This window comes from Aspergillus steynii (genome assembly GCF_002849105.1).
Source record: "Aspergillus steynii IBT 23096 chromosome Unknown P170scaffold_6, whole genome shotgun sequence".
Lineage (NCBI taxonomy): Eukaryota > Fungi > Ascomycota > Eurotiomycetes > Eurotiales > Aspergillaceae > Aspergillus > Aspergillus steynii.
In genome coordinates this window covers 1237751-1261578 of record NW_020194403.1, presented here as the reverse complement: position 1 = coordinate 1261578, position 23828 = coordinate 1237751, and the positions used below count along the sequence as shown (strand labels likewise).

At 52.9% G+C, this 23828-nt stretch overlaps 11 protein-coding genes across 11 annotated transcripts; 6 read left to right on the top strand and 5 right to left on the bottom strand.

Moving 5' to 3' along the window:
* Positions 1 to 229: 229 nt before the first annotated feature.
* Positions 230 to 1390, top strand: P170DRAFT_363619 (putative 3-oxo-5-alpha-steroid 4-dehydrogenase; the record flags this gene model as incomplete). The annotated part of the gene is made up of 3 exons (XM_024844587.1): positions 230 to 328; positions 435 to 915; positions 990 to 1390. The coding sequence occupies 3 exons, from the start codon at positions 230 to 232 to the stop codon at positions 1388 to 1390; spliced, it is 981 nt and encodes a 326-aa protein (XP_024702074.1).
* A 64-nt stretch (positions 1391 to 1454) lies between these two features.
* Positions 1455 to 2347, bottom strand: P170DRAFT_438475 (uncharacterized protein). The gene is made up of 2 exons (XM_024849607.1): positions 2231 to 2347; positions 1455 to 2137 (listed from the first exon to the last, which is right to left on the bottom strand). The coding sequence occupies exons 1-2, from the start codon at positions 2330 to 2332 to the stop codon at positions 1520 to 1522; spliced, it is 720 nt and encodes a 239-aa protein (XP_024702073.1). The 5' UTR covers positions 2333 to 2347; the 3' UTR covers positions 1455 to 1519.
* Positions 2348 to 2654: 307 nt separating this feature from the next.
* On the top strand, positions 2655 to 3580 carry P170DRAFT_466183 (peptidylprolyl isomerase). Its single transcript, XM_024852395.1, has 3 exons — positions 2655 to 2867; positions 3092 to 3194; positions 3274 to 3580. The coding sequence occupies exons 1-3, from the start codon at positions 2748 to 2750 to the stop codon at positions 3426 to 3428; spliced, it is 378 nt and encodes a 125-aa protein (XP_024702072.1). The 5' UTR covers positions 2655 to 2747; the 3' UTR covers positions 3429 to 3580.
* P170DRAFT_466182 (UDP-galactose transporter HUT1) lies at positions 3561 to 5101 on the bottom strand. The gene is made up of 2 exons (XM_024852394.1): positions 4761 to 5101; positions 3561 to 4679 (listed from the first exon to the last, which is right to left on the bottom strand). The coding sequence occupies exons 1-2, from the start codon at positions 4976 to 4978 to the stop codon at positions 3617 to 3619; spliced, it is 1281 nt and encodes a 426-aa protein (XP_024702071.1). The 5' UTR covers positions 4979 to 5101; the 3' UTR covers positions 3561 to 3616.
* Positions 5102 to 5316: 215 nt separating this feature from the next.
* P170DRAFT_428058 (uncharacterized protein) lies at positions 5317 to 5961 on the top strand (the record flags this gene model as incomplete). The annotated part of the gene is made up of 1 exon (XM_024847822.1): positions 5317 to 5961. One exon carries the CDS (start codon positions 5317 to 5319, stop codon positions 5959 to 5961), a length of 645 nt encoding a protein of 214 aa, XP_024702070.1.
* A 266-nt stretch (positions 5962 to 6227) lies between these two features.
* P170DRAFT_363347 (putative transcription factor SipA3) lies at positions 6228 to 10685 on the bottom strand (the record flags this gene model as incomplete). The annotated part of the gene is made up of 6 exons (XM_024844572.1): positions 6228 to 7207; positions 7266 to 7487; positions 7541 to 7627; positions 7684 to 10135; positions 10195 to 10558; positions 10630 to 10685. The coding sequence occupies 6 exons, from the start codon at positions 10683 to 10685 to the stop codon at positions 6228 to 6230; spliced, it is 4161 nt and encodes a 1386-aa protein (XP_024702069.1).
* Positions 10686 to 11048: 363 nt separating this feature from the next.
* P170DRAFT_466179 (KRI1 family protein) lies at positions 11049 to 13139 on the top strand. Its single transcript, XM_024852393.1, has 2 exons — positions 11049 to 11291; positions 11364 to 13139. Exons 1-2 carry the CDS (start codon positions 11114 to 11116, stop codon positions 13031 to 13033), a joined length of 1848 nt encoding a protein of 615 aa, XP_024702068.1. The 5' UTR covers positions 11049 to 11113; the 3' UTR covers positions 13034 to 13139.
* A 1273-nt stretch (positions 13140 to 14412) lies between these two features.
* On the top strand, positions 14413 to 16176 carry P170DRAFT_438468 (putative mitochondrial ADP,ATP carrier protein (Ant)). The gene is made up of 6 exons (XM_024849606.1): positions 14413 to 14467; positions 14662 to 14683; positions 14800 to 14876; positions 15047 to 15292; positions 15347 to 15724; positions 15788 to 16176. The coding sequence occupies exons 1-6, from the start codon at positions 14417 to 14419 to the stop codon at positions 15959 to 15961; spliced, it is 948 nt and encodes a 315-aa protein (XP_024702067.1). The 5' UTR covers positions 14413 to 14416; the 3' UTR covers positions 15962 to 16176.
* A 176-nt stretch (positions 16177 to 16352) lies between these two features.
* On the top strand, positions 16353 to 17501 carry P170DRAFT_438467 (uncharacterized protein; the record flags this gene model as incomplete). The annotated part of the gene is made up of 1 exon (XM_024849605.1): positions 16353 to 17501. A coding segment is annotated over exon 1 (752 nt), but the record flags the coding sequence as incomplete, so codon positions are not given.
* A 976-nt stretch (positions 17502 to 18477) lies between these two features.
* On the bottom strand, positions 18478 to 20154 carry P170DRAFT_221617 (uncharacterized protein). The gene is made up of 2 exons (XM_024842864.1): positions 20003 to 20154; positions 18478 to 19818 (listed from the first exon to the last, which is right to left on the bottom strand). Exon 2 carries the CDS (start codon positions 19755 to 19757, stop codon positions 18621 to 18623), a length of 1137 nt encoding a protein of 378 aa, XP_024702065.1. The 5' UTR covers positions 19758 to 19818; positions 20003 to 20154; the 3' UTR covers positions 18478 to 18620.
* Positions 20155 to 21924: 1770 nt separating this feature from the next.
* P170DRAFT_221593 (F-box protein) lies at positions 21925 to 23768 on the bottom strand. The gene is made up of 2 exons (XM_024842863.1): positions 23733 to 23768; positions 21925 to 23663 (listed from the first exon to the last, which is right to left on the bottom strand). The coding sequence occupies exon 2, from the start codon at positions 23527 to 23529 to the stop codon at positions 22135 to 22137; it is 1395 nt and encodes a 464-aa protein (XP_024702064.1). The 5' UTR covers positions 23530 to 23663; positions 23733 to 23768; the 3' UTR covers positions 21925 to 22134.
* Between the last annotated feature and the right edge of the window lie 60 nt (positions 23769 to 23828).

Genomic DNA, 23828 nt, shown 5'->3' with positions numbered 1-23828 from the left:
GAAACAGGATGGGCCGATAAGAAGATGGCCTTTCGATTCCCCTGTGATTGGTCGGCCAGCTCGATCGGAATAGGTAATGATGATGACAGCTCAGGGTCCTTAATCATGGTGTCATACATTTCGGCCATGATCTTTTCTTCCCCTCCCAGCCTACCCATGTCCTGTCACCCCAAGGCCCAATTCCTTGATCCAACCCACAATTTCCCGTCCATGACGCCAATCGATCACGATGAATCCGATCTCTGATCTAATAGACTCGGCTTTGGCGGCCACCCGCATGGACGCCGTCGACGCCCTCCGAGCCTTCTTCATCTTCGCATTCTGTACGGTATGAAAACGAGTTAGCATTGAGACGCAGCCATCGGTGCGAAAAGACGACGATCTACGATTCCTTCTAGAATGGACTAAAACCAATATTCTTCCCCTCTTTCCAGATCCTGTCGGTCAGCCTGCCGCAATCGCTCCGCTCGCGCTTCGTCCCTTATGGTGCCCGTGCAACCTCGACGGCCGAGTCGAATTCGAATCCCTCGCCCTCGTCCTCTAAGCCTTCGAGCAGCTCCCCGATCACACGTCCCCTCGACTGCCTCGCCGCCTTGAAGGTCCCCCATGGCTACTTCACACAATTCTACGTTGCCTCGGTGATATCGTCCCTATTTTGGGCCGTGCAGGTCCTGTCTCGCGGCGCTGCCTTCCAGGCCGTTGCAGCAAGGATTCGTCCGGAACACCTGCAGAATGCGATGTCATTGAACCAAGTCCTGCTGTGCTGGGCGCTGATGCTCGTCCAGGGTACAAGGCGCTTAGTGGAGTGTCTGGCACTCTCGAAGCCATCGTCATCCCAAATGTGGTTCGGCCATTGGCTTGTTGGTGTTGCTTTTTACGTGGCAGTGTCAGTTGCAATCTGGATTGAGGGTACTGGTAAGTATGGAAGGACTAGGAATCAAGAGAGGGGGTGCCGTCGATTAACTAATCTGGTTTCCCTCCAAATATAGGCACTCTGTTGGCTCACGAGTACACCCTCGACCATGTCAAAATCACCAACGTACCTTCTATCCGCACGTTTCTGTGCCTTCCCATCTTCATGTTCGCATCGGGTCTCCAGCATGACTGCCACTACTATCTCTTCTCCCTCCAGAAGTATACCGTCCCCGCTCATCCATTGTTCAACCGACTTGTGTGCCCGCATTACACTGCGGAATGCGCCATCTATCTGTCGTTGACGCTGCTAGCCGCCCCGCCGGGAGAATGGGTCAACAAAACCCTTCTGTCGGCGCTGGCGTTTGTCGCCATCAACCTAGGTGTAACTGCCGGAACCAGCAGAAAGTGGTATGCGCAGAAGTTTGGCGAGGAGTCTGTGCGGAATAAATGGAACATGATTCCGGGGGTGTACTAACAAATGTATTTGGCTCGGGGAGGTTTAAAAATAGCTCCCCCCCAGGCTGTGCAGCTGCGTTGTCCAACAATCGCTGCCAGGTATTATTAATTTTTCACCCTAGAGAGAAAGAGAAGAGCCGTGCATGCGTCACCGTCCCCCGAGGAATTTCATCGTATTCCCTACATTTGCGACCTTGAGCACATCTCGAAACGTCAGACTGATCCGGGTCTCTCTTTCCGCCCACCCGCATCGGTACCGGTCTGGCTCCCGCAGCAGATCCCAGTTACAGACCGAGTGCGCATCCAGGCATTCATCCTTACTCGTCTCCGCAATCCCGTGCAGAAATTCCGTGTAGATCTTCTTCCTTGTAATCAACAAACTCCGTCTCTCCTGCAGGATGCGATACTGCGGTCGTTGACCATCCTCGCCCTCTCCGCCGCGCTGTTGGCCCTTCGGGTATAGATCCAGGACAATGGGAGCCCCCAGACTCACCGTCGCCACGAGCGGGTAATAAGCGGCTCCATCCTCATGCGGCATGATGCCCTGGCCCGGGAGATACTCGTTCACCAGGACATGGTTGGGGGCGCGGTGGGGAGCGTCAGCAAAGATCCCCAGCGAGTCGAAGCGAGGGGTGATGATGGGTGAAACGAGCCACGATGGAAGGGGCGCCGAGAGCAGCGTGTTGGACTTGGTGAGCGCTGAAGGCCAGGTCTGTAGACGACGATGGGCGAGGTGAGTCCATCGCGGGAGAGGGGCCGTAGTTATCTACCATCATCCATCCATTTTGGTTATCTCGAACGGGCCATTTCTAGGATTGAAGGGAAATGGGAGAAGAAAAAGAGGGGGGAAACCACCCACCTTCTGCAGCAGAATCTCCTCTTCCTCTGCCGTTATGAAGTCCGCTATGTAGAACGCATCGTCCGGCAAGGAGGTGATCCTGGCCCCGACGAGATCATCCATTTTGTTGCATGGCATTGGCATTGGCATGTGCTTCATGTATTCTGACAGATGCAGGTCGATCGATGCAGACGCATGAAGTTGAAACGACAATTGGAATGCGATGAGCCCCTAACTTACGTAGTTGTAGTTGCAGTTGCAGTCGGAGTCGGGGTCCCAGCCACCGTCACAGTCCCAGTCCTCGACAGATTAGTGATGAGTGAATGCATCCATCCATCGACAAGGAAAGCAACCGGTGCTGCCTCAGGCCTGCCACTCAGCCCCACATGACTTCATATCACGTTACCCGGCGCCGTTCGCGGAGGGGTAATTCTTCTCCGGGCATCTCGTCTCGACCCTAAACAGTTGGATTATTGGTTCCTCTCGCTCATTCCCTTCTTCCTTACTCCGTAGATCTATTGTGGATCTTCAGAGCATCATGGCCCCCAAGAACAATAAAGGCGGCGACAAGAAAGGCAAGGGCAAGGATGCCGCCGAGGGAGGGGATAGCAAGAAAGGCTTGAAGCCTGCGACTTCGATTAACGTGCGACATATCTTGGTATGTAATTGCCTTCATTTGCTTTTTGTGTTTTGTGTTGGTTTGTGTGTATATACGTAGGGACGTATATGCTCGAGGGAAATGCCTACTGGGTATTTTGCTCGGGCAGATATATATCTCCGGCAGTGTGCATCTGTTTACCAATATATATACCACCTCTACGAGCCTTACCACACCATCTATACGTTCCAATCCAAAAGACAATGCTAACCCTTGGTTCCCAGTGTGAAAAATTCTCCAAAAAGGAAGAAGCCCTGGAGAAGCTGCGCGGCGGCGCGAAATTCGACGACGTGGCGCGCGAGTATTCTGAGGATAAAGCCCGACAAGGTATTCATCCCCTCCAACCCAGCATATATTCCTTCCCCTTTCTCTCTTGACATAGTATCAACTGACCCAATCACTGCAGGCGGCTCCCTCGGCTGGAAGGTGCGCGGTAGTCTCGACGCGAGCTTCGAAAAGGCGGCGTATGAACTGGAGCCCAGCACGACGGGGAATCCCAAGTATGCGGACGTGAAGACGGGATTCGGGTATCATATTATCATGGTCGAGGGGAGGAAATAGATTCGTCTTCTCTTTGACTTGGTTTGGCTTGGTGCTTGCTTCCTGTATGGACAAATCATGGATGTTTCTTGAAACAAAACAAAGAAGTTCAGGAGAAAAAAAAAACGATAAATAATACAAATGAACCAAATCAAATAATCTATCTTACTATGTACATATGATGAAAATAGAACATCAAAGATATATATTTATTCCTTCTTTCCTGCCTTCGCCAACTCCTTTGCCTTCTTCTCCCGTCTCTGCACTACGGCTTCGGCACCCACGCCCCCGAATACAAGACCCACGCCCAGCCACTGGCCGGCGGACAGCGCGTGGCCGAACCAGAACACACTCAGGAGCATGGTGAGCATCTTCCGCGTGACGGTGACCGTCACCAGAAGCAGCGAGGAGAAGCGCGACAGCGTATAGAAGATAAACAGCTGACCGATGGCGCCGCAGGCCGCGAAACCGATCACGTTCTTGAGGGCCTCCGGGTGACGGGACAGGAAAGCAATGGCGTTGGTGAGCTCCGCCTCCGTGGAGGGCGGGATGGGCATGGGGAGGAGATTGTGCAGAATGCCGGTGGAGGAGAGGTGCGGCATGATGACGAGATAGAGGGTGGTGAGGATGGTGGAGAGGACGTTCTGCGCGACCATCATCTGGGGGCCGGTGAAGCGGGTGTAGTGCTGCGGGGAGCTGAAGACGTGGTCTTGCGTGGTGTTGGTGAGGCCGTCCAACAGCAGGTTGATCGACAGCAGAAAGATTCCCCACGCAGACGAGCCGGAGCCCTTTTCGGCGGACGCGGCGACCTTTTTGCTGGTTCCTGGGTGGTGCAGAGTGAAGGTTGCGACTCCGAGAGTGACCAGCAGGACGACGCCGTATTTGTAGAGCGGGTAGCGTTTGCGGAAGATGGTCAAGTGCAGGAACATCACGGGCAGCAGTTTGCAGGACTTGGCCAGAATGAAGGTCAGGTAGTCGATATGCGCCAGACTGGCGTATCCGAAAGGCGACGCGAGCGATGAAGAGATGCTGACGAGCAGCAGAGGGAAGAGAATTTTGCGGGTCGGGAAGATCGAAGGCACTTTCTGGCCTTTCGGCGTCGAGAAGTACAGGTAGAGGAAGCCCGTGATGGCCGCGAAGGTGGACTGGATGGTGTTCAAAACGATCGAGAAGGTGAAGCGCTCCATGGGAGGCTCCGGTTCATCAGCGGTGACAGGGCGCGCGGCATACGAGACCGTAGTAATCGCTTCTTGCAGAACTCCCCAAGAGAGGCTGTTCGAGTCAATCAGTCAGTCTGCTTGTTCGTAGTAAATACTAGAAAAAGGCATATTGCAGCTCAACCGAGACACCTACAATGAAGCATAGATTCCGAGGACGCAGATCGCGAGTTGCGCCAAACCCGGAGGAATCTCCGCTGCGACATCCTTCGGCGTCACAGTCCCATTGGGACCAGAAGACTGTTTCGCGCCGCCATTCTGGCTGGCTGGCGCATCGACATCTCCAGGAAGCCCGTTAATGATCTCCGAGGAAGTCGCGCGTTGTAAAGGAGTGGCTTGTTTCTGGCGCGCCATTGGGAACGAAGGGAATAGATAAAGAACGACGGTATAACAAGTATGTCTGGCTGGATGTGCAAGTCGACTCAAACGAGGGAAGCGCAAAGCGGACGAGACGAGGGGGGCGGCGAGGGTTTTAAGGAGAGCAAGACGCGGATGATGCCATGTGTTCTTCTTCTTCCGCAGACCGCGGAATTCCCTTTTCCTCCCCGCCTTTTTTTTTTTCTTTTTTTTTTTTTTTTGCCCTTCTTTGTCCCTCCACTCGGCATTTCTCCCACCGATCCTCTTATTCAGACCGTTGGACCGACAGAATCGACTAGAATAGAGGTAGCAGAGATAACCAAAAAGCCAAAATCATGACCGCGACCTCATCTTCGTCTTCGCCCGCCATGCCCAATCCTTCCGCGCTCAGTTCTCTCATCGCCGCCTCAGCCTCTCCCAATCCGCTCTCCGCCAGCACCATCCAAATTCTCCACAATCTCCAACACCAGCATCTATGGACGTCGCTGAAAGCGCACGACATCCCCATCCCCTCCTCGACGCCTTCCACGGCTGATGAGGCCTCCTCGACCTTGTTCCTGATCTCCGGAATTCCTCCGCACCACGTCTACATCCACCCCGACGAGCAGCTATACATGCTGCAGAAGGGCCTGCGCGAAGACGACGTCGAGCTGGAGCGCATGTTTGTGCTCCCCACCGTGCACGGCCAATCGTGGACTCTGCGCAAGCTCGCCGCGGTGTTTGACTCCCTCCCCGACACGGCCGAAGAGGAGGCGCTGGGGTCGTCGGTGGACGATGGCGAGGAGCGTGCCGGTTCCGAGGACGGGGAGAAGGCCGCAAAACTGGCCGCGTATTATGAATATAGACAGAAGGCTCGCCAGACCGGGGAGTGGGGGACCAAGCGGCTACTTCTGGCCATGGTGGATAGGAGCATGGGCGGCGACGGCACGGTGGTTTACTATGTCGTCCATGAGGGCGCCGTCAAGCCCCGGCAGAACTAGTCGGTTGTTATCGACGGAGTATTTCATTGCGCTACCTCGGTGATGCTGACGATACTGGCATCGCCGAGCGATCTTACTTCGTATGGACTAATCCTTGGATTGGGTTGGACTACTGGTATTGCTTTGCATCCAAAATTATGTACGCTGGGAGGTATGCACAAGCGTTTCCCCTCAAAAAGACACCAATTTCAACCGGGGTATCGTTCAACAAAATCCCAAGCAAGAGATAAATCAAACCGACCATGCATCCTCCGCTGTCTGCCTGCCTATGAAACCTCGGATACACGGTGGTCGCCGATGAGTTGTTCCTGTTCCCGCTGGCAACTCGTGCAGTATTGGTCGTACCATTGTCTGACGTCGTCGGAGAGGCCGGCGAAGACGGTCTGGCTCATGCGCTCTGCCTGCAGATCGACCTCGTCACCAGCTTCGGACTTGTGGAGAAGAACTTCCACCTGACGACACCGTCGCAATTCTTGTCGGAGCCAGCGCTCCCATTCGTTCTCGATGACCTCCTTCTCGATACTGTTGACCACTCGAAGAGCCACCAGGAGGTTATGGCGATACAAAGCCAGTCGTTCGCGAGTCTGCTGAAGCCGCCTGGCAGCGCTCTTGGTCATGGAGTCCCGAGGACCCGATGCACCGAGGGAGCGCGAGGACCCGTCACCCCCAATTGTCTGCTGATGGAAAGTAGCAAAGCACTCGCTCGCGTTGTTGCTGGCCTGTCCAACGGTCGAGTTTGCAAGTGCATCATCGATATCTCGCATGTAGATAGCTTTGCTCATGACCTGATCCGGGTGGACGCCCAGGCGGGCCATGAATTTTTCGGCGTTTCGATCATGCCACCACTCATAGGCCTCCTGCGACGTATAGAGTCCATTCAAAAACACGCTTGATACTAGCAACAGGAGTATGACCTTGTGTGCACTCGTAGTCTTCCACACCCATCGCAGGAGCGCAAATGTCCACAACATCACGGATGAAATGGCGCTCTCCATGAAAGAGACGAAGATCTCGTAGAGTAGTTGCACTAGTGTTCTTTGAGTCCGAGGCTTGCGAGGCTCGATTTTGAAATCCGGCTGGCCGGAGAACTGCGACACAGAGCTTTGACGTCCGACGTGGCCGAATATGGTAATGGCCTTCTTGGTCCGACTGTGAGCTCCGAGTCGGCGCACCTGGTCACCAACTAAATCTAGTAGATCCAAGGCATCCTGCTCCAAGTCGCCAGTGGCTTGTTTGTCAATGACACCTAGGGATTGTTAGCCTCCGTCGTCTCAATGAGCCGTGTCACCGGAGTAGACACTCACTCTGTAGACCGTAAAGTGACCATAGCCACTCCACCTTCGTATAGATGGCAAGTTTACTCTTTCCTTTGGCTAGGAAGGTGACGACGATTTTGCTGACCAACCTGAACGAGCGCCTGAAGGGAAGGTGCCATGGTGTTCGTTTATCCGTAATCACATAACAGAGGTGATCATTTAGAACATCGATCATCTGGTAATCGGAAATATCTTTGCTTTCAGACCGTCCTGGATGGTGTCAGAAACCCAGTAAAAAGACTCGACTACCTGGAGTTACTTACCTAGAATGTCGACTGCCTCAATCTGGTAATGGAAGTCCCGCCGTAGGTGGCGCGATTCATTTCTGGTCCAAGGGCCTTGTTTGATGTCTACAATGGCCTGGTTAGCTGGGATTGGATGTTCCAGATGGAATTAGATGCCCTACCTTTAGCTTTTCTCTGATGCAAAAGTAGTTGCCAAACTGCACTCTTATCCCCAAAAAGGATATGGAAAATCGCCTTGGGACTGATATCAAATTCCTTCTCCGCTGCTAGGTGTAGATTCCCCTGGGGAACATATTGTACGGCTTGAGTGGGCAACCTGAACCTTGGCACATCCTTGCCGTTGACGGCTTTCTTGGAGTGTATGTCCAAATCTTTGTCGATATAAATTGGAGCGCGGAATTCTCTTCTGGGACCTTGATCGGTGGTGTCTTCACTGTCGGCAACCTTGTCGGCTGCGGCAGCCACATCCTCCCAGCTGTCCACGCTAGGAGTCCGAGTCAAAGGATCCGTCTCCATCTTGGTAAGAGCCTTGAAGATGGCCTCCAAGTTGAGTGGCTCAACGGCAGTGGAATCGTTTATCAGGAAATTTAGACGCCGTTGGAGCAGCTTCAACGGTTCAAGGAATGTCTTGACTGTGACCCGGCCGGGACTGTCTTCGCCAGGGGGCGGAATGGTGTGCAGAAACAAGAAGTCGCAGTCTCTTCCAGGAGCTGCAGTGACTTCCTTAATGCTTTCCAACGAAACACTCGTTGTCAACACCAGTCCATAATAATGACTATAGAAGTATATATCGCGTGTAGTGACGTAGGCTCTTCCAGGGAATTCTTGTTGATCGTTTGGACTCCACGTAGCTCGGAACACCATGACCAGGGCTTCCTCTCTTTTGACATTGGGGAACAGAAGTCGAAATTGGGAATCCTGAATCTTGAGTTGGTGCGGATAGTAGCTAGGATATTCATGGGCAACACCCGTGAGTGCCCTTTGAACCTTGGTTGTATCCCCATCAAGACTCATAGTCTGTCGATGGCGTGAACCCGATGGTTTAGCGGGGCTTTTGGTTTCAGATGTGTTGTTCTGTTTTGATGAATCACTCGTCGGTGAAGTCAGAAGATGCTCAGAATCCGTGTCCTGATGTGTTTCAGAGATCCCCAGGCGTTCACGTTCCAGTCGGTTTACGAAGCCCCAATTGGAACTTCCCCACAAGTTTGCCATCATGCCACTAGGCATACCTCCTGTTTTGTCGGCCTGACCCAGTCCAAGTCCTCTTTCATTGCTGACAATGACAGCTGCCTTACTCATACTCGTAGGAGCAGGAGGATTGGCCAGCGTCGGTGGTGCCAAGGTTGTAGGAGACTCGTTGCCCCTGTTGATATCATTCTCTGGCGAGCCGTACGGCGTAGCAGTACCCGAGCCAAGAGCGTTGTGACTGGAGGAGATCAAACTGGCTATGCCACCCCCGGCTCCGGGTATAGAGTTGGAGGGTTGCACCGTGTTAGACTTGCGATGGAGGTCCAATTTCTGGATGATACGTGAGGTGTGTTCTCTCGTCGAGCTCTCGGGTTCTAGGGAGGTTAGGCGTCTGTAGGCACCAAAGTCACTGCTGTTCCGCAGAGCGTTTGGGTCTCTGTCGGGAAGAGGAAGCATTCCACCACGCTCGGACGACCCTTGCTCCTCGCTTGAGTGTGGAGTGAGCGAGTCAGCCGGATCAGCGGCAAATTCGGGGGCCGGAGGAGCAGATATCGCAAAAGCAGGGTCTTGAATCGCGTCTTTCCCGGCAAGTGAAAGATCAGGGCTCGCTGGGCGCTCTAGAGCTTTTCGCTTCGCAGCTTCGAAAGCCGCAATCCATTCCATGAGTTCTTTCTGCGTCTCTGCTTGCAGCACGATGGTGTTGCTCTTGGTCTTCACTTCAAAGCAAAAGCGGCGTTCTTCTTGGAAAGCCGGGCGAATGCTGCAGAGCAGAACACCTATCCTCTCGCTTTCCTCAACTCCTCCGGTGCGAGCTCCTTGCACAAGGCAGCCGAAGATTCCATTCTTCAAGAAAACCCATCGTCTGACCCAAATCGTGCGTGTGGGCTTCCCCGAGAGGGTGCGCAAATTAACCCATCCTTGCTTTTCCGGCCTGGCCTCTTTCGTCATCTCGAGTGTCGACAAAGGGCGGGATCCAAGGTAGGGCACGGTCGATATAGAGTAGTCCTCAAGCTCACGGGAAGGCCTCGCGACAACCTCTGCAGCTTCCTCGATCTGCTTCCTGGCAGACAGAAGCTCCCGCCTGGAGGACTTCTCGCTTCCCTCCATCTCATGAATCCATCCCTTAATACGATCCATCTCCTGGCCCCATTTTGTAAAAGTCGAGCCATTGTTGCTGTGGAAAGTCTTGAATTCCCGCCATTGATCGAACGAAACTCGTACCAACAACCTGTCGAGACTGTTTCGCACTTGAGGAGCTTGGACCGAAAAGTCCATAGACGCTTTGAGATACGCCTTGCGGGCCTCATGGAGTTGGAATGCATCTTCTCTTAGGGACGAGGGCTCTTTCGACTTCGACTGCGAGGCATATCGGGATTGTAAATAGTCGTACTGTTTTTGCGCTTGGTCGAGTACGCGGCGGGTCTCCTATAGTGGGGTAAGACTTTGACGGCCGTAAATGGTAAGCATGACACTTGTCAGTTTACCTTAAAATTCCGCAGATCTTCCTGTATGAAAACTCTGATAGGTTCCGAAACGAGCATTTCGATCCGTTTGGTGGTAGATACCAATCCGTTCCATAGATCCCTCGAGCTGTCACCGCTCCTTCTCATTGACAACAGGGTGTAATCATGGTCGAGGACGGCTTCGGAGACCACAAGGGGGTTCATCGAGTACGATAGAAACGTATTCACGATCCCCTCCATGGCCGCAAGCTCCATCGAGAGCTTGGATCCGGCCTTCGCGTATCCATCGAGCCATCTTTCGAGGAATTCGATCTGATCGGAAAAGTGGAGTGTGGTGGCACGAAACGTCGGCGAATCGAGGGCTGCCTCCTTTAAACCAACTGGACTTTACAGGCATATTAGGGTCAGGTACTCCTCCTAAATCCTGTGTCGGGGGTATTTATTCAAGCGACTTACACCACACTGACAAGTTTCCCAACCTGGGGTAATGGTTTCTGCGGCTGAGTCGACATCTAGTGTATGTCTCCGGCCATACACTGACGCGAACAAGAGGAAGCGACAGAAAGAAAACCAGCAATAAGAGTCGGATCGAGGAACAGAAGAAAGATCCAGGAGAATCGACAGCAGACAGTAAGATACGTCAAGAAAGGAGAGGGTTGGTGCAGGAAGCTGTCAACGCCGGGCCTCCAGCCATACGGAGACCGACCAGGCCCGCGCATGATCTAATTGGATACGTCAGTGACTTGTCTTGCAGCCTAGTTTCTCAGGCAACACGCTCTGGCCTGGTCGGGCGGTGAGGGCGGGCAATTTTTTCTGCCGGCGACCACCAGCTTTTTTTTTTTTTTTTTTTTTTTTTTTTTTGAAGAAAGCGCATGTACCAGTCGGTTTCATACACAAAGGCAACTACCATTAATTAGGTTTTGCTTTTCTCACAGCAGCTATGGAACCTCCAGCTAAGAAGTCGCGCAAGCTCCTCGATGATGACAGCTCCAGTGACACTGGAGACGAGTCTGGCGGAGTCCCAATCAACAACCAGTCCAACGGCTTCAATTTCAAAATCAACGAAGATTACGCCCGTCGCTTTGAGCACAACAAGAAGCGCGAAGAAATCCAGAAACGTAAGTTCTCATGGCTTTGATGACAGTGTTGTATGGTTGATGGTATGCTGACTCGCACTTGGTTCCCTGCAGTGGAAGCAAAAGTAGGCAAAGATTCGAAACGCCGCGGAGATGGATCGGGCTCAGAGGAAGAGTCCTCATCCGAAGAGGAAGACGAGGATGGAGAACTGGCAACCACTGCACTTGATGAAGAGATCATGGCAACCTTGAAAGCGATTCGATCAAAGGACCCGCGTGTTTACGACAAGGACGTTCAATTCTACGCCGAAGAAGATGCCGCTACCAAACCAGAGGATGCGGAGAAGGAGAAGAAACCGAAATCGATGACCCTTCGAGATTATCACCGCGAGAACCTTCTTAGTGGCAACCCTCTTCCAGAGGATGACACCTCCGATGCCCCTAGAACATATGCCCAGGAACAAGAAGACCTGAAGAAGTCGATTGTCCAGCAAATGCACGCTGCGGCCGATGGTGAAGACCGCCCTTCTGACAATGACGATGAGGAGAATGAAGACTTCCTTGTGCGGAAGTCCGCACCAGAGCCAGCCTCGGCATCCAAGAAGGACGCCAAGCTAGACATTGAAAACGCGGACAAAGATCCGGAAAATTTCCTTTCAAACTTTCTTTCGGCGAGGGCTTGGATCCCAGCAGACAGAGTCAACATGCAGCCTTTTGAGTCCGATGACGAGGAGGAAGATGCGCGGGCGGAGGCTTTCGAGGAAGCATACAATTTCCGCTTCGAGGACCCCAGCAAGATCAATACCCAGCTGATTACTCACTCCCGTGACACGACAAACCAACAATCGGTCCGTCGAGAGGACAAGAGCGGCAGAAAGAAAATTAGAGATGCTGAACGGCAGAGAAAGGAGGAGGAAAAGAAACAGCGGGAGACCGAAAAGAACCGGCTACGCAAACTCAAGACGGAAGAGCTCCAAGAGAAAGTCAACAAGGTCAAGGAGGTTGCAGGACTTCGCGCATCTCAGTTTACCGATGAGGACTGGGCTAAGTTCTTGGATGGTGCTTGGGATGACAAGGACTGGGAAAAAGAAATGCAGAAGAACTTCGGCGAGGAATACTACGCGGAGGGCGACGATCTCGGCGGTGATGGCGAGGGCAAGAAAAAGCATCCTAAGAAGCCCACCTGGGATGATGACATCGATATCACCGATCTTGTCCCGGATTTCGACGACGAAGGAAAACCCGCATTGGACGCATCGGATGCCGAAATGGAGGACGCCGATGACGCCGACGAAGGCAGCTCTAAGAACAAGAAGAGCAAGGCCCAAGAAAAACGGGACCAGAAGCGCGAGGCTCGCAAGGATAAACTTCGCATCGACGAGGCCGTCGACCGCAATTTGGACCTTGATGTCGCCCTTCTTCCGGGAGCGAGCAAGAAGAACACCGGTCCTTTCCGCTACCGAGAAACGTCACCACAGAGCTTTGGATTGACCGCCCGGGATATCCTCATGGCCGACGACACGCACCTTAATCAGTTCGCCGGTCTGAAGAAGCTTGCATCATTCCGTGACGAGGAAAAGAAGAGCAAGGACCAGAGGAAACTGGGCAAGAAGGCTCGGTTGAGGCAATGGCGCAAGGATACTTTCGGTACCGAAGATGGGCCTGAGTTCTCCTTCGGTGGTGATAAGATTCCTGAAAAAGACGATGCTGCCGAGGCAGACAACGTTGATATCCGAGAAGGGGAGCCGCGAAAGAAGAAGAGAAAGAGATCTAAGAAGAACTAAGGCTGGCGAGGGTTGTTTCGGCTCGTGCATGTGTCTAGGTTGTAAAAAAATGCGTTTTGAGGCGCTTGAATTGTCTATAATGAACTGTTCTGAGATCCAATTATCTCTTTTCCCCCCATTTGACCGTGCAACCAGTGAAATACTGGGATAATGTTCTATAAAATTCACATCTCATATGAATGGCATTTCGTCCTATCAAATCCAGTATACTCAGTACGCCTGAAGAGGACCGACTCTCCGCAGAAACCATACTCCGAGATGTAGAATAAGGGGAAGTACAAGGAATGTGATCACGTGCCAATCGTTAGAGCGGCAAGGTTGCGCTTCCATAATTGGATGCTGTTATCTGAAAGGGAGCCTCTGATTGGCGGTGTCCCAGCCGAAAGAGCCGACATTACAGTACGGTACGGTATTATTGAATGCGGGTGTTTTACGGGCATTGTCCATGCTCCATTCTAATTTTAATCCCAGATTTATTATGGTTATTTCTGGTTGTTATGATTGACGGTTTTTTTATGAGAAAAAATATTTTCATTGGAAAAAGCAGAATTAACCGCAAGATGGAGTCCAGACTAACTGCTCTGGGTAAGTTCAAGGACGACAAAGTGACGGCGAACCAGTCAGAAGAAATTTGCCATCGGATACTCGGGACCAGAGAGTGAACGTCTGAAAGAAAGGAGATTTCCCCGAGTGTGTCGCCGCGGCAGCAGAAGAAGAAAGGTGTCCAGTCCAGTCGCGGTGGGTGCGCGTTTGAGCGGAGACGACGAGGCTCCAGCGCTGGTTCGGTCAAGCCGGGGGGGACGGAGTGTTCACTTCCGTTCGCTGCATGTATCTGGGTAATTCAAGGGATGGTTGGAATTGGCAACAAACAGAGCGCAATTGACTGGGGATTTTTACAGAGTGCACGGAGCTTTATATTATATTTTATTGAATTTGAGTTGTTCTATTTTATTGCGTTTTTTTCTCTCTTTCCTGCCGGTCCTCACCGTTCATTCCAATCCGAAGCAGGATATAAAAATTACGGGGGTGGGAATTTTTCCTCTGCCCCGACGGAGACGCGGTCGGGATGGTTTCTGGGAGCAATCGGGAGATGTCGGCTCTCGTTGCCTGGGCCAGCATTAGCGCCGGGTCCAGTTTTTTTTTTTTTTTCTTTTTCCTGCAAAATTTCAGGCCAGCAAAACTCAAACTAAAACGTCTTAGCGTCTCCGCTCGCTTCTTCCCGCTTACAAGAGCCCTTCCCTCGCTATTTTTTCTTCTCCCCTTCCCCTTCTCTTCTTTCTTTCTTCCCCATCCCTTTTGAAGTGTCCTGTTCTTGACACTATCATCCCAATCCATCTCCTCTCTTTTTGTTTCTTTTAGTTTTCGTTCTTCACAGCCGTCATCATGGCCAAGGGTGACGTTAACCAGGCCGACAAGTCGGTCATGGGTATGCCCGTAAGTTGCTACTCGTTCTCGTTGCCAGTTCGGAATCGTCGGTCACGCGCCCTGTCCGACCCAAATCGAGTCTTTGGAATCTTTTGACGATGCAAATTCTTCATTGAGGTTGAGATCGGGGTGTGGAAATCGGGGGTTCTTCGATCTGGCGACCGATCCGGGGGAGAATGCTCGACTAACAAGATTTTTCACAGGGCTTCGTCGTCGACTTCCTGAGTATGTCTCCCAAGAAGCTATTGGTTGATAAGCCTCGAGCAATGAACCAATAGCTCAAAAGCGGCAATTGATTTGCCTTTCATTCACGATCATGACAACTAACTGATTGATTCTAGTGGGTGGTGTTTCCGCTGCTGTCTCCAAGACTGCTGCTGCCCCCATCGAGCGTATCAAGCTCCTCATCCAGAACCAGGTTGGTTGATCCCAAAAAATGATTCCCCAAAGGGTGAATGAAGGAATTTCGAAGGACAAGTCATTCGGCGAGCGGGTTTTCGCGGAGATGGCTGGTCGCGAAAAATTTTTTCAGCCCCCTTTCTTGGGACTCCCTTGTCGAATTCAGACGCTAATATAATCTTCCTTTAGGATGAGATGCTTCGCGCCGGTCGTCTTGACCGCAAGTACAACGGTATCACCGACTGCTTCCGTCGTACCGCCGCCTCCGAGGGTGTCGTCTCCCTGTGGAGAGGTAACACTGCCAACGTCATCCGTTACTTCCCTACCCAGGCTCTGAACTTCGCCTTCCGTGACACCTACAAGTCCATGTTCTCCTACAAGAAGGAGCGTGATGGATACACCAAGTGGATGATGGGTAACCTTGCCTCCGGTGGTGTATGTATCCCTAACTGTCGACGGCATGCTGGATTATAAACTAATATTTCCCAGGCTGCTGGTGCCACTTCCCTCCTCTTCGTCTACTCTCTCGACTACGCCCGTACCCGTCTTGCCAACGACGCCAAGTCCGCCAAGGGCGGTGGTGACCGTCAGTTCAACGGTCTCGTCGACGTCTACAAGAAGACTCTCGCCTCCGACGGTATTGCCGGTCTCTACCGTGGTTTCGGTCCCTCCGTTCTTGGTATCGTGGTCTACCGTGGTCTGTACTTCGGTATGTACGACTCCGTCAAGCCCGTCCTCCTTACCGGCTCCCTCGAGAACAACTTCCTGGCTTCCTTCCTGCTCGGCTGGACCGTCACCACCGGTGCCGGTGTTGCCTCGTACCCTCTTGACACCGTCCGTCGTCGCATGATGATGACCTCCGGTGAGGTAAGTAAAACTTAATAAACCCCCTGAAAACCAAAATGAGCAAGCATTGATCTCTTTCCACAGGCCGTTAAGTACAACTCTTCCTTCGACGCTTTCCGCCAGATCGTCGCCAAGGAGGGTGTCAGCTCCCTCTTCAAGGGTGCCGGTGCCAACATCCTCCGTGGTGTCGCCGGTGCTGGTGTCCTGTCCATCTACGACCAGGCCCAGCTCCTGCTCTTCGGAAAGAAGTACAAATAAGCGATTCATTCAATTGAATTCGCGTCACGACTACGTGAATCAAATGGGGAAAGGGGTTGACTGTCATCCGGCGTAAATGCCAGATGACCGGTAATGTTCAGGATGAACTACTAGAGATGCGTCAAGAGAGTGGTATTGGGAAAAAAGTCTTGCGCATAGAGTGTGATATTTCCTGTATCAGTTGTATTTTACTGCCCGCAAGCTTATTTCTTTTTCTTTTCCCTTTTCCAACTGTACTTCTCGAACCGTACGAAATCGAATCCGTGTGTTTTGGGATTGATTTTCTCCGTAGAAAAATTCTTCACGGTCACCTGGCCGATCTGTCACGTGCACCCGATGACGTCTTCACTCCGTTCGACTGCTTGAAGCTTCAGAGCTCCCCTGCTCGTAGTTGGTATCTCTTGATCGGGGAATTATCCTTACCATCCATCGAGTTTGAGTATTCCCTTTCTTCAAAGCCATGTCTTCCACACCCAGCGAAGCAACTCATACCCCAGCTTCTCCCTCACCCTCCAATCCGGAGCCTAAGCAACAGGACCTCCCAGCCTCTACATCAGCTGCGACTACATCGGCATCACCTCCGTCAATCCCCACCGCTCAACCAGGAAGCATGCCTTCAGTCCCAGCTCCAACGGAGCTCCCAGCCCCAGAACAGCAAACACCTCATCCCACGAAAACCATCACCGAGCCGACCCGCAGCACCTCGCCTCCCCCTCCCCAACCCGGTGCCCAACCCACACCACTCTATCCTACCGACTCCTCGACAAGCACTACATCTCCCCCGACCCAGGGACACGATCTACCTTCGACGGTCCCCCCACCCCCAAAGGCAGGCGATGCACCATCGAACCCGCAGCCGGGGCTCCTACCAACACCCACGGCAGCGGCACCCACAGCACCATTCCCCAGCACCACCAGCTCCAGCACCGGTACCTACAGCTATAACACCAGCTACAACACACCTCCGGTTCATCACCGCCACCACCCCAACTCCACCTCCACCCCCTACGCCTCCGTCTATCAAGCTCCCACGCCTGTCTCCAGCCTCCCGCTGCACCATCACTCCGGGAGCACGGCGATGGTCGACTCCGACGCTGACGCTGGAGGCTTCAGTTTCATGGACAGCGCTAAGTCGTGGGTTTCTAGCGCGGGAAGTAAACTGGCGGAGGTGGAGGCGGAGGTCTGGAGACGGATTAATGATGCGCATGATAAGTAGTATTTTTGTTTTCTTTTCTTTCTCTTTTTCTGCCGGCGCCAATTGTCGTCTTGGTCTTGGGGTTTCTTGAAGTATAGGTATATTACTCGTCCGGTGAGTTGGGCGGGTTGTATTTTTAAATTAGGGTATCAGGTTAGAGAGGCAGGCAGGCAGGTGTTGGGTTTCTAGGATGGGTTGGGCTGGGTAAGGTGCATGCATGCTTGACAGGTCTTTCACGTCAACTGGAAATAAACAATGGAAGGGTCCTGGTGGGTTTGATGGCGTTAGGGAATGTAAAGTTCAATCGGAATTGGTTTCCATACATATATAGTACCATGCTTCGGCATTCAAATCAATAATTTGAGTTGCACACATGTGCTACATATATGCAAGTATGGAGTGTCCAAGATAAGTAGTAAGTCGGTGAGAGGAATATACATCACTCACCGACAGCGTTGACAGATCACGAGCAACCATCAACCCTACCTACCTACCTCGGGATATGCAATCCAACTATCCTCCACGCTGCACACTTCTCTACTCCCCTCCTATCAACATAAGGTTCTAGATAGGTAACACTGCATAGGCAAAAATATACAGACAACGAGAATGACAGCGCAATGATGGGTCCTCTGCCCCAGCTCCCCCACTTCCTCGTACACCGTCTTTTGTACTGGGTCTTTGCATCGTGATTCCCCTCCACAGTGCAGATGAGTTGGGTGTGTGGTTAGTAAATATCGGGTCGATGTTGTTTATCCATCTACGGCGGGATGTCCATGGAGGAGTTCTGAGTGGGATTGGTTGACACAATGTATGAGATTGGAGGACCGAAATTGAGCTTCGAGCTCATGCAACAGATGCGATGATGGATTACGAATCATGGGCGAGTATAATCAGAATATTCCAGTAAAAGGTTAATTATGTGCCGAGGCAACTTGTTAATTTCTATTTGTTATCCACCCCGGAAGTCTCGCTCCCGGTATCTGCCAACGAATATGGACATAAAACCCCATGTTCGAACCTGCATGTTAAATGCACCCGACTTTCAGCCCGGGCAGGGGAACATGGAAGAAACAAAAATACAATGAAGGGTAGGTCACGATAAGATGATGAGTAGAGAGATATTATATCAAATATGGCGGGCAGGCTTTTGCGTGGCGCTGTCCCGTTTTGTCCCATACAAAGAATGGGAAAGGAAGTCCAATCATAGCCATGACGGATGCTTCATGCAAAAAAAAAAAAAAGTAGACGATAAGTATGTTCAAGACGGATGATATTCCGCAAAAAACGCCAACCAAATCCCGATGGATTCCGGATCCCAATGCATCGTAAGCCAGTCGAGCCAGTCGAATATACTGGCGATTTGTAGTATCGTTGCAGAAACGTTGTGAGAGAAATTAAATCGAAATAAAAAAGCAGTAGAAGTGAAAAATGTTGAATGGACCAGCCACGAGAACTCAGTTCTCACATAGAGCCAAGTCGCAACAGCGCCTCGACGGCGGCACGCTCCTCTCGGTCATTCACCACGCCATCTGGCAGAGAGAACCCGAGCTGTTGAATGGGTATCTTTTGCGGCGCTGATTTCGCCAGCGAGGACGAGGCAGGCCCGCCACCTCGAAGTTGCGGAGGCGGGTGTTTTCCATGTACAAAGCCGCCCCCGCCGTTGAGTGATCGTGCACGAAGCGCTGCCGCGCCTATCTGTGCCCAATCTTCCTCGTCGGTCACATCCTCCTCGCCCCAGTCCCCATCTGGTATTTCGTCGTCCGGGGCCTCTGAGGACGAACAATATTCACGCTCGTCTCCGTCAAGGGACATCTTATCCGCTTCGTGCTCCAGCATACTGACGTCCTCGTGGCCGACGTAGTCTCTTTCAGTGTAAGAAAAGACGGCGGAATCGCCAGTGATGCTCGAACCGTACGGTTGTAGACTGTCTCTCTTGATCGGGATCTGCATGGCCTTTTGCGGGAAGGAGTTCGAGAGACTAGATGGGGGCGACAGGTTCGGTTGCCGTGCATCCCGTAGCGGTTCGCCACGCCGTCGTGCATCCCACCGACCCCATCCGACTTTCTCGAAGACGATCTCGCTCTCCGCGCCACTTCCCTTATCGCAGATGCCGCGGTTCTCTAAGGCAGCCACGACCAGTCTTCGCGATTTGGCCGGGGCGATCCTAGAAAACCCGGGAACCGACGTGGTTAAATAGCCCATAATATGTCGGATGGCGAGCGGACCATGCTGCAGCATAATGTCTGGAAGATGATAGTGGGATAGCATCTCCGGGGTGATGGCGCCGGCGCTATCTACATCGCCGGGCGAGAGATGCTGAGCGCGGCTGACCGCATGTTGAGCGGCATCTCCCAGATCAATGTCGGAGTCAAACTGCGACGTGGCAAAGGAGGGCGAGCCCGGGAGGTTGTCCCGTCGTTTGAAGGCCTGCGGAGGAAGAGTCGGAGAGATAGAGTTGGGGGGAGTCGGCAACAGAGCCGGATGGCAAGAAGCATCGCCATCAGCGGTGAAAGCCGAGCGAGGCTTGGGGATATCGACAGAGGCCGTCTTGCCAGCAAGGGCCATGGCAATGCTAGAAGTGGTGATTGGGGCAGCCATGATGGATTGATTCTGGGAGGAAGAAATTCCGATATGCCTGATGAGGTGGCTAAATTATAACCTGTTTGGATGGATATCACCTGAGTCAGAAGGGGCGACCAACCAGACGGCGCGACGCAACCACGGATGAAGGGATGACTAAACGGGGGCCGACGGCGTCGAACAAACAAATGCAATGGGGGTGGCACAAAGGAAAAGGCAAAAAGACGGGCTCCGAAACCAACAAAGGACGCGGTCAGACTCACGGCACAAGAGGACGGCGAGGGATCCAAGGGAATCGAGATGCAGCGTGAATGCGATGCGATGCGATGCGACGCGCTAACGAGTACTAGTAGCTACCTAGTACACGCGGGTGTTGAATCTGGCGAAATGATAAAGAGGACGTCGAGTGCGACAGGGCAGAGAAGAACCTGAAGTCCGAGATAGGGGGAAATCAACCGATAAGTGAGTTCACGTAGAAGACGGAAGTAGCCTAGAAGAAGAGAGAAAGAGAGAGAGGGAGAGCTGAGAGAGGAAGAGCCGGCAAGGGAGAGAGCAAAGGAGGGAGAAGGAGGGGGGCAGCAAGTAAGGAGGGCCGTCAATAGTAATAAAATAATAAAATAATAATAGGATGGGAATGTCAGGTCACTCGGTGCCGTCAGCTGCAGGCGTGACCTCGTATTATTACCGCGGTACTTCTGGCAGAGGTATCTCTTTGCAGACAGCGTCAGGCATAAGGTACCTCGAATGCAGGTAGTCTGCAATTGAGGGCGAAGGGGCGGACTGGGACTCTTATCTTTCGGCTGAGAGACTCAGGGAGAGATTGGAAGGTAACACTCTGGAGTCGTACCGTATCAGTACGAACGAAGACCGGCTGCGTGGCCCCCTCGATTGGCCCTCCGTCGACGGACCCGCTGCCGTCAGCGCCGGGAGGTCCCGGGGCTCCCCCTCCCCAGTCCGGCGTATTACCACCCCGTACGCTTCCTCTCTCTCTCTCTCTCTCTCCCCTCCTCTCCTCTCCTCTCCCCTCACCATTGCTTATCACCAGCTGCAAGGTCGATGCGGAGACTCGGTACCTTGCCTTATCTCTTCCATCCAACTGGAGGAAGTTCCCAAGACGACCTATCGTAAGTACTCCCTCGGACTATTCTCTCGGACTCACCCAAACGACCCCCTCCGGACGTTGCAATGCATTCCCAGCAATCAATCAAGGCAGCGCCAGCTCGTGCCTCCAGAAGGTTTTCCAAGAAATCGGGCGGCGACGGCACGTGGGGGTTCATTGGCCGCGACTGGCCGCTCGTCAGGAACCCCCGCTGGCTCGGTGGGTTAGGGCTGGCCCTGTCGTCATCCGGTGGATTCTGTCATTCTAGATTCCTGGAGGGGATCGCTTCATGACGACAGTGGATTTTTTTTCCTGATCGGTCGTGGCCTTCCTTTGCCTTCCCTCCTTTCCTCCGGTCTATAATGAGTGGACTATCGGCAGCTTGGAAACTGAAATGACCCGTGAGCAATGCCCGGTGAAGTTGTGAACATGGCAAAATGCCGCAGTCCGTCCTCTTGAGTTTAGGGCTTCAAATGCGGGGAATCCCACCCGGCGGCCCTAGATCCATATAAGTCGGCGGTTCCCTGAGATCTACAGTCATGATGTGCAATCGACAAACCCTGGAACACTCAACCAAATCCATGTGTTGGTTTAAGTACAGCGAATGAAGCACTCACGTTTTGACCTATTCCCATTCCCCTCGCCAGTTTTCACCCCGACGACTAGGAGTCTATGTGGATAGTCTCTCGTTTAATCCCCTGCCCCAATGCGGATACAATGATTAGCACTTTGGTTCGTCAGCAGGAAATACCCAGAGAATCTTCATTTCCAGCCAATGCAAGATTTCGCCACCGATTTCCCGATGGACAAAATAGTCGGGGTCGGCGCGGCTAAAATTCAACGCGATGAAGTGGTTGGCTCGGTAGTTTGTGCACAATAGGATGGGTTCAATTGATGCGAAACCTGCTCATTCGAATGGACAGGCGAGAAAGTGTAGATGCTACTCTTTTCCGGTCCCCAGGACTACGAGGTTTAAATCCGCTAGGAAAGGAATTCATCGTCATCTTTTCAATGTCCGATAGAGCGGACGTATGACTCCAAGACATGAGTTCATCAGCCAGTCTTCTACCTTCAGTTGATATAAAGGTTCCGGAATTCTTCCAGAAGATGGACGGAATTGGAATGCATGAATAAAATTAAGCAAGATAAAAGAAAACCAAAGGAGACCTAACTGCAAGACATACCCTGTGAACCGGACCAAACGAACAAAAAGAAACCTGAAAACAAAACGCGAAAACATGTCAAACTACTCATCATAAGACTCGTGCCATTGCTATCCGTCGATATCAACCCCCCTTAAGACCCCATCATCATGTTGAACCGCCGCATTCGCTCCTGCGTCTGCTCGTAATCTTCCATCGTCCACCCCGGCGTACTATAAGTCAGCGAGATCCCCAACGGGGTCGCTACTTTCGTCGCCTCGATCAGCCAGTGCCACGGCCAGATCAGCTGCATCGGACGCCAGGGCATCTTGGGGTTGAAATTGATGTGGACGTTCCGCAGGCGAGTCTCCGGCGGCGACGTGTGCAAGCCGGGGGCAACGATCTCGAGGAAATCCTCGGTCCAGTCCAGTTGGTCCTCGAAATAGTCCGTCCAGGACTCGCAATGCTGCTCCTCGGTGCTGAAGTCGATCTCCAAGCGACGCAGCGACGGAGTCGCTAACTTGCGGTACGCCGTCCATGGTGTCTCCTCTGCATCATGGAGGATCGAGTAGGCCGAGACATTCAGTTCCTCCAGGCACGGGAAACCCGAGAAGTCCGGGATCCCACCCTGACTCTGGGGGATGACACCGATGGTGATCTTTCTCAGGGTTTGCTGGTGGATGGAGAGGAGATTCTGCAGGCTGTGCGTCTGGTAGTCGACGGCGTAGTGGGAGTGGCACAAAAACTTCATGCTCAGTTCCTCCAATCGAGCAGGCCAGTAAAGGAGGCACTCTGTGACCCTCGCGGAGGTGTTCGGTTCCTGGAGGTTGAGCACCGTGAAGGCAGCCGTTCGTCGTCTTTCCATCGGCAGGGCCTGGCGCAGGTCGTCCGATCCGACCAGGAGGTTGTCATTTTGGGTGTAGCCCGTGTGTAGCTTTCTCTCGCGGCTCCAGCCCCACCGGGTGAGGTGCAGTTCTCGCAGGGACGGCATGTCCCGAAAGACCTCGAAGAGCATGTTCACGGACGGGCCGAATGCGAACCCGCGGAGGAAGAGCTTCTCCGGGTCCATGTTGGTGATGATCTCGAGGAGAGGACGGTGCGGCTCGTCGAAGTCGGCCTGGACTGATATTTCGCGGACCGAGGTCAAGAGATCCACGATCTCGGCGATGTCTCGAGAGAAGGTGTCCCCCTCGAGGGTCAGATTCAGCGTTCGCGGATAGTCGCGAAGATGTTGCCGATCATGGAAGGCCGCGAGTAGCTGGGTATGGCGGCACTCATCCCGGCCCCGCAGGATCAGATTGCGGTACAAGAACGTGTCAATGATGTCCCGCCACCGTCGACAGACTCGGGCTAATACGAGCCATTGTAGAGGGGGCTGTCGCTCATAGGGGAGTCTGTAGTCCTCGATGTTCCAGAAGATATAGGCTAGGAGCTCATTCGGCAGGCTAGAGATACTGCCATGGAGGGATGAAGCGTCCGAGGACGACTGCGCAAAGCACAGGGGGTTCTTTGCGGAGGGAGAGAACTGCGTCTGCACTATGGTTGACATACTTTGGTGGACAAGGGAAAGATTGCCTGAGGGTTGATGGGCAGATTGGAATGTCCAGAAGGGTAGGATGAGACCCGATAGAAGTATCCCACGACCAGCCCGCACCTGAGTTTTTCTCAGGCCTCTGCGAGAGTCTGCTACTACGGTAGTAGTTAGTCCAGGACATGGATTTGCCGCTCAACTGACGCCGGGACGCTTTTGACATTGCCATTACGCGCTCACGCTGGTGTGCAGCGCTTAGGTGCAGCCTGAAGCGACCAATGGAGGCCCTTCCAGGGACAACTCCGCCCGATCTCCTC

What these genes read in the sequence shown, in the direction of transcription:
- P170DRAFT_438475 (XM_024849607.1), bottom strand. Translation starts at nt 2,332, where the DNA reads ATGGATGATCTCGTCGGGGCCAGGATCACCTCCTTGCCGGACGATGCG. An exon ending in AGGAGATTCTGCTGCAGAAG is followed by an intron (nt 2,138 to 2,230) that starts GTGGGTGGTTTC and finishes GGATGATGGTAG; the next exon opens with ATAACTACGGCCCCTCTCCC.
- P170DRAFT_466183 (XM_024852395.1), top strand. Translation starts at nt 2,748, where the DNA reads ATGGCCCCCAAGAACAATAAAGGCGGCGACAAGAAAGGCAAGGGCAAG. An exon ending in TTAACGTGCGACATATCTTG is followed by an intron (nt 2,868 to 3,091) that starts GTATGTAATTGC and finishes CTTGGTTCCCAG; the next exon opens with TGTGAAAAATTCTCCAAAAA. An exon ending in TGAGGATAAAGCCCGACAAG is followed by an intron (nt 3,195 to 3,273) that starts GTATTCATCCCC and finishes CAATCACTGCAG; the next exon opens with GCGGCTCCCTCGGCTGGAAG.
- P170DRAFT_466182 (XM_024852394.1), bottom strand. Translation starts at nt 4,978, where the DNA reads ATGGCGCGCCAGAAACAAGCCACTCCTTTACAACGCGCGACTTCCTCG. An exon ending in CTCGGAATCTATGCTTCATT is followed by an intron (nt 4,680 to 4,760) that starts GTAGGTGTCTCG and finishes TGACTCGAACAG; the next exon opens with CCTCTCTTGGGGAGTTCTGC.
- P170DRAFT_466179 (XM_024852393.1), top strand. Translation starts at nt 11,114, where the DNA reads ATGGAACCTCCAGCTAAGAAGTCGCGCAAGCTCCTCGATGATGACAGC. An exon ending in GCGCGAAGAAATCCAGAAAC is followed by an intron (nt 11,292 to 11,363) that starts GTAAGTTCTCAT and finishes GGTTCCCTGCAG; the next exon opens with TGGAAGCAAAAGTAGGCAAA.
- P170DRAFT_438468 (XM_024849606.1), top strand. Translation starts at nt 14,417, where the DNA reads ATGGCCAAGGGTGACGTTAACCAGGCCGACAAGTCGGTCATGGGTATG. An exon ending in AGTCGGTCATGGGTATGCCC is followed by an intron (nt 14,468 to 14,661) that starts GTAAGTTGCTAC and finishes GATTTTTCACAG; the next exon opens with GGCTTCGTCGTCGACTTCCT. An exon ending in AGCTCCTCATCCAGAACCAG is followed by an intron (nt 14,877 to 15,046) that starts GTTGGTTGATCC and finishes ATCTTCCTTTAG; the next exon opens with GATGAGATGCTTCGCGCCGG.
- P170DRAFT_221617 (XM_024842864.1), bottom strand. Translation starts at nt 19,757, where the DNA reads ATGGCTGCCCCAATCACCACTTCTAGCATTGCCATGGCCCTTGCTGGC.
- P170DRAFT_221593 (XM_024842863.1), bottom strand. Translation starts at nt 23,529, where the DNA reads ATGTCAACCATAGTGCAGACGCAGTTCTCTCCCTCCGCAAAGAACCCC.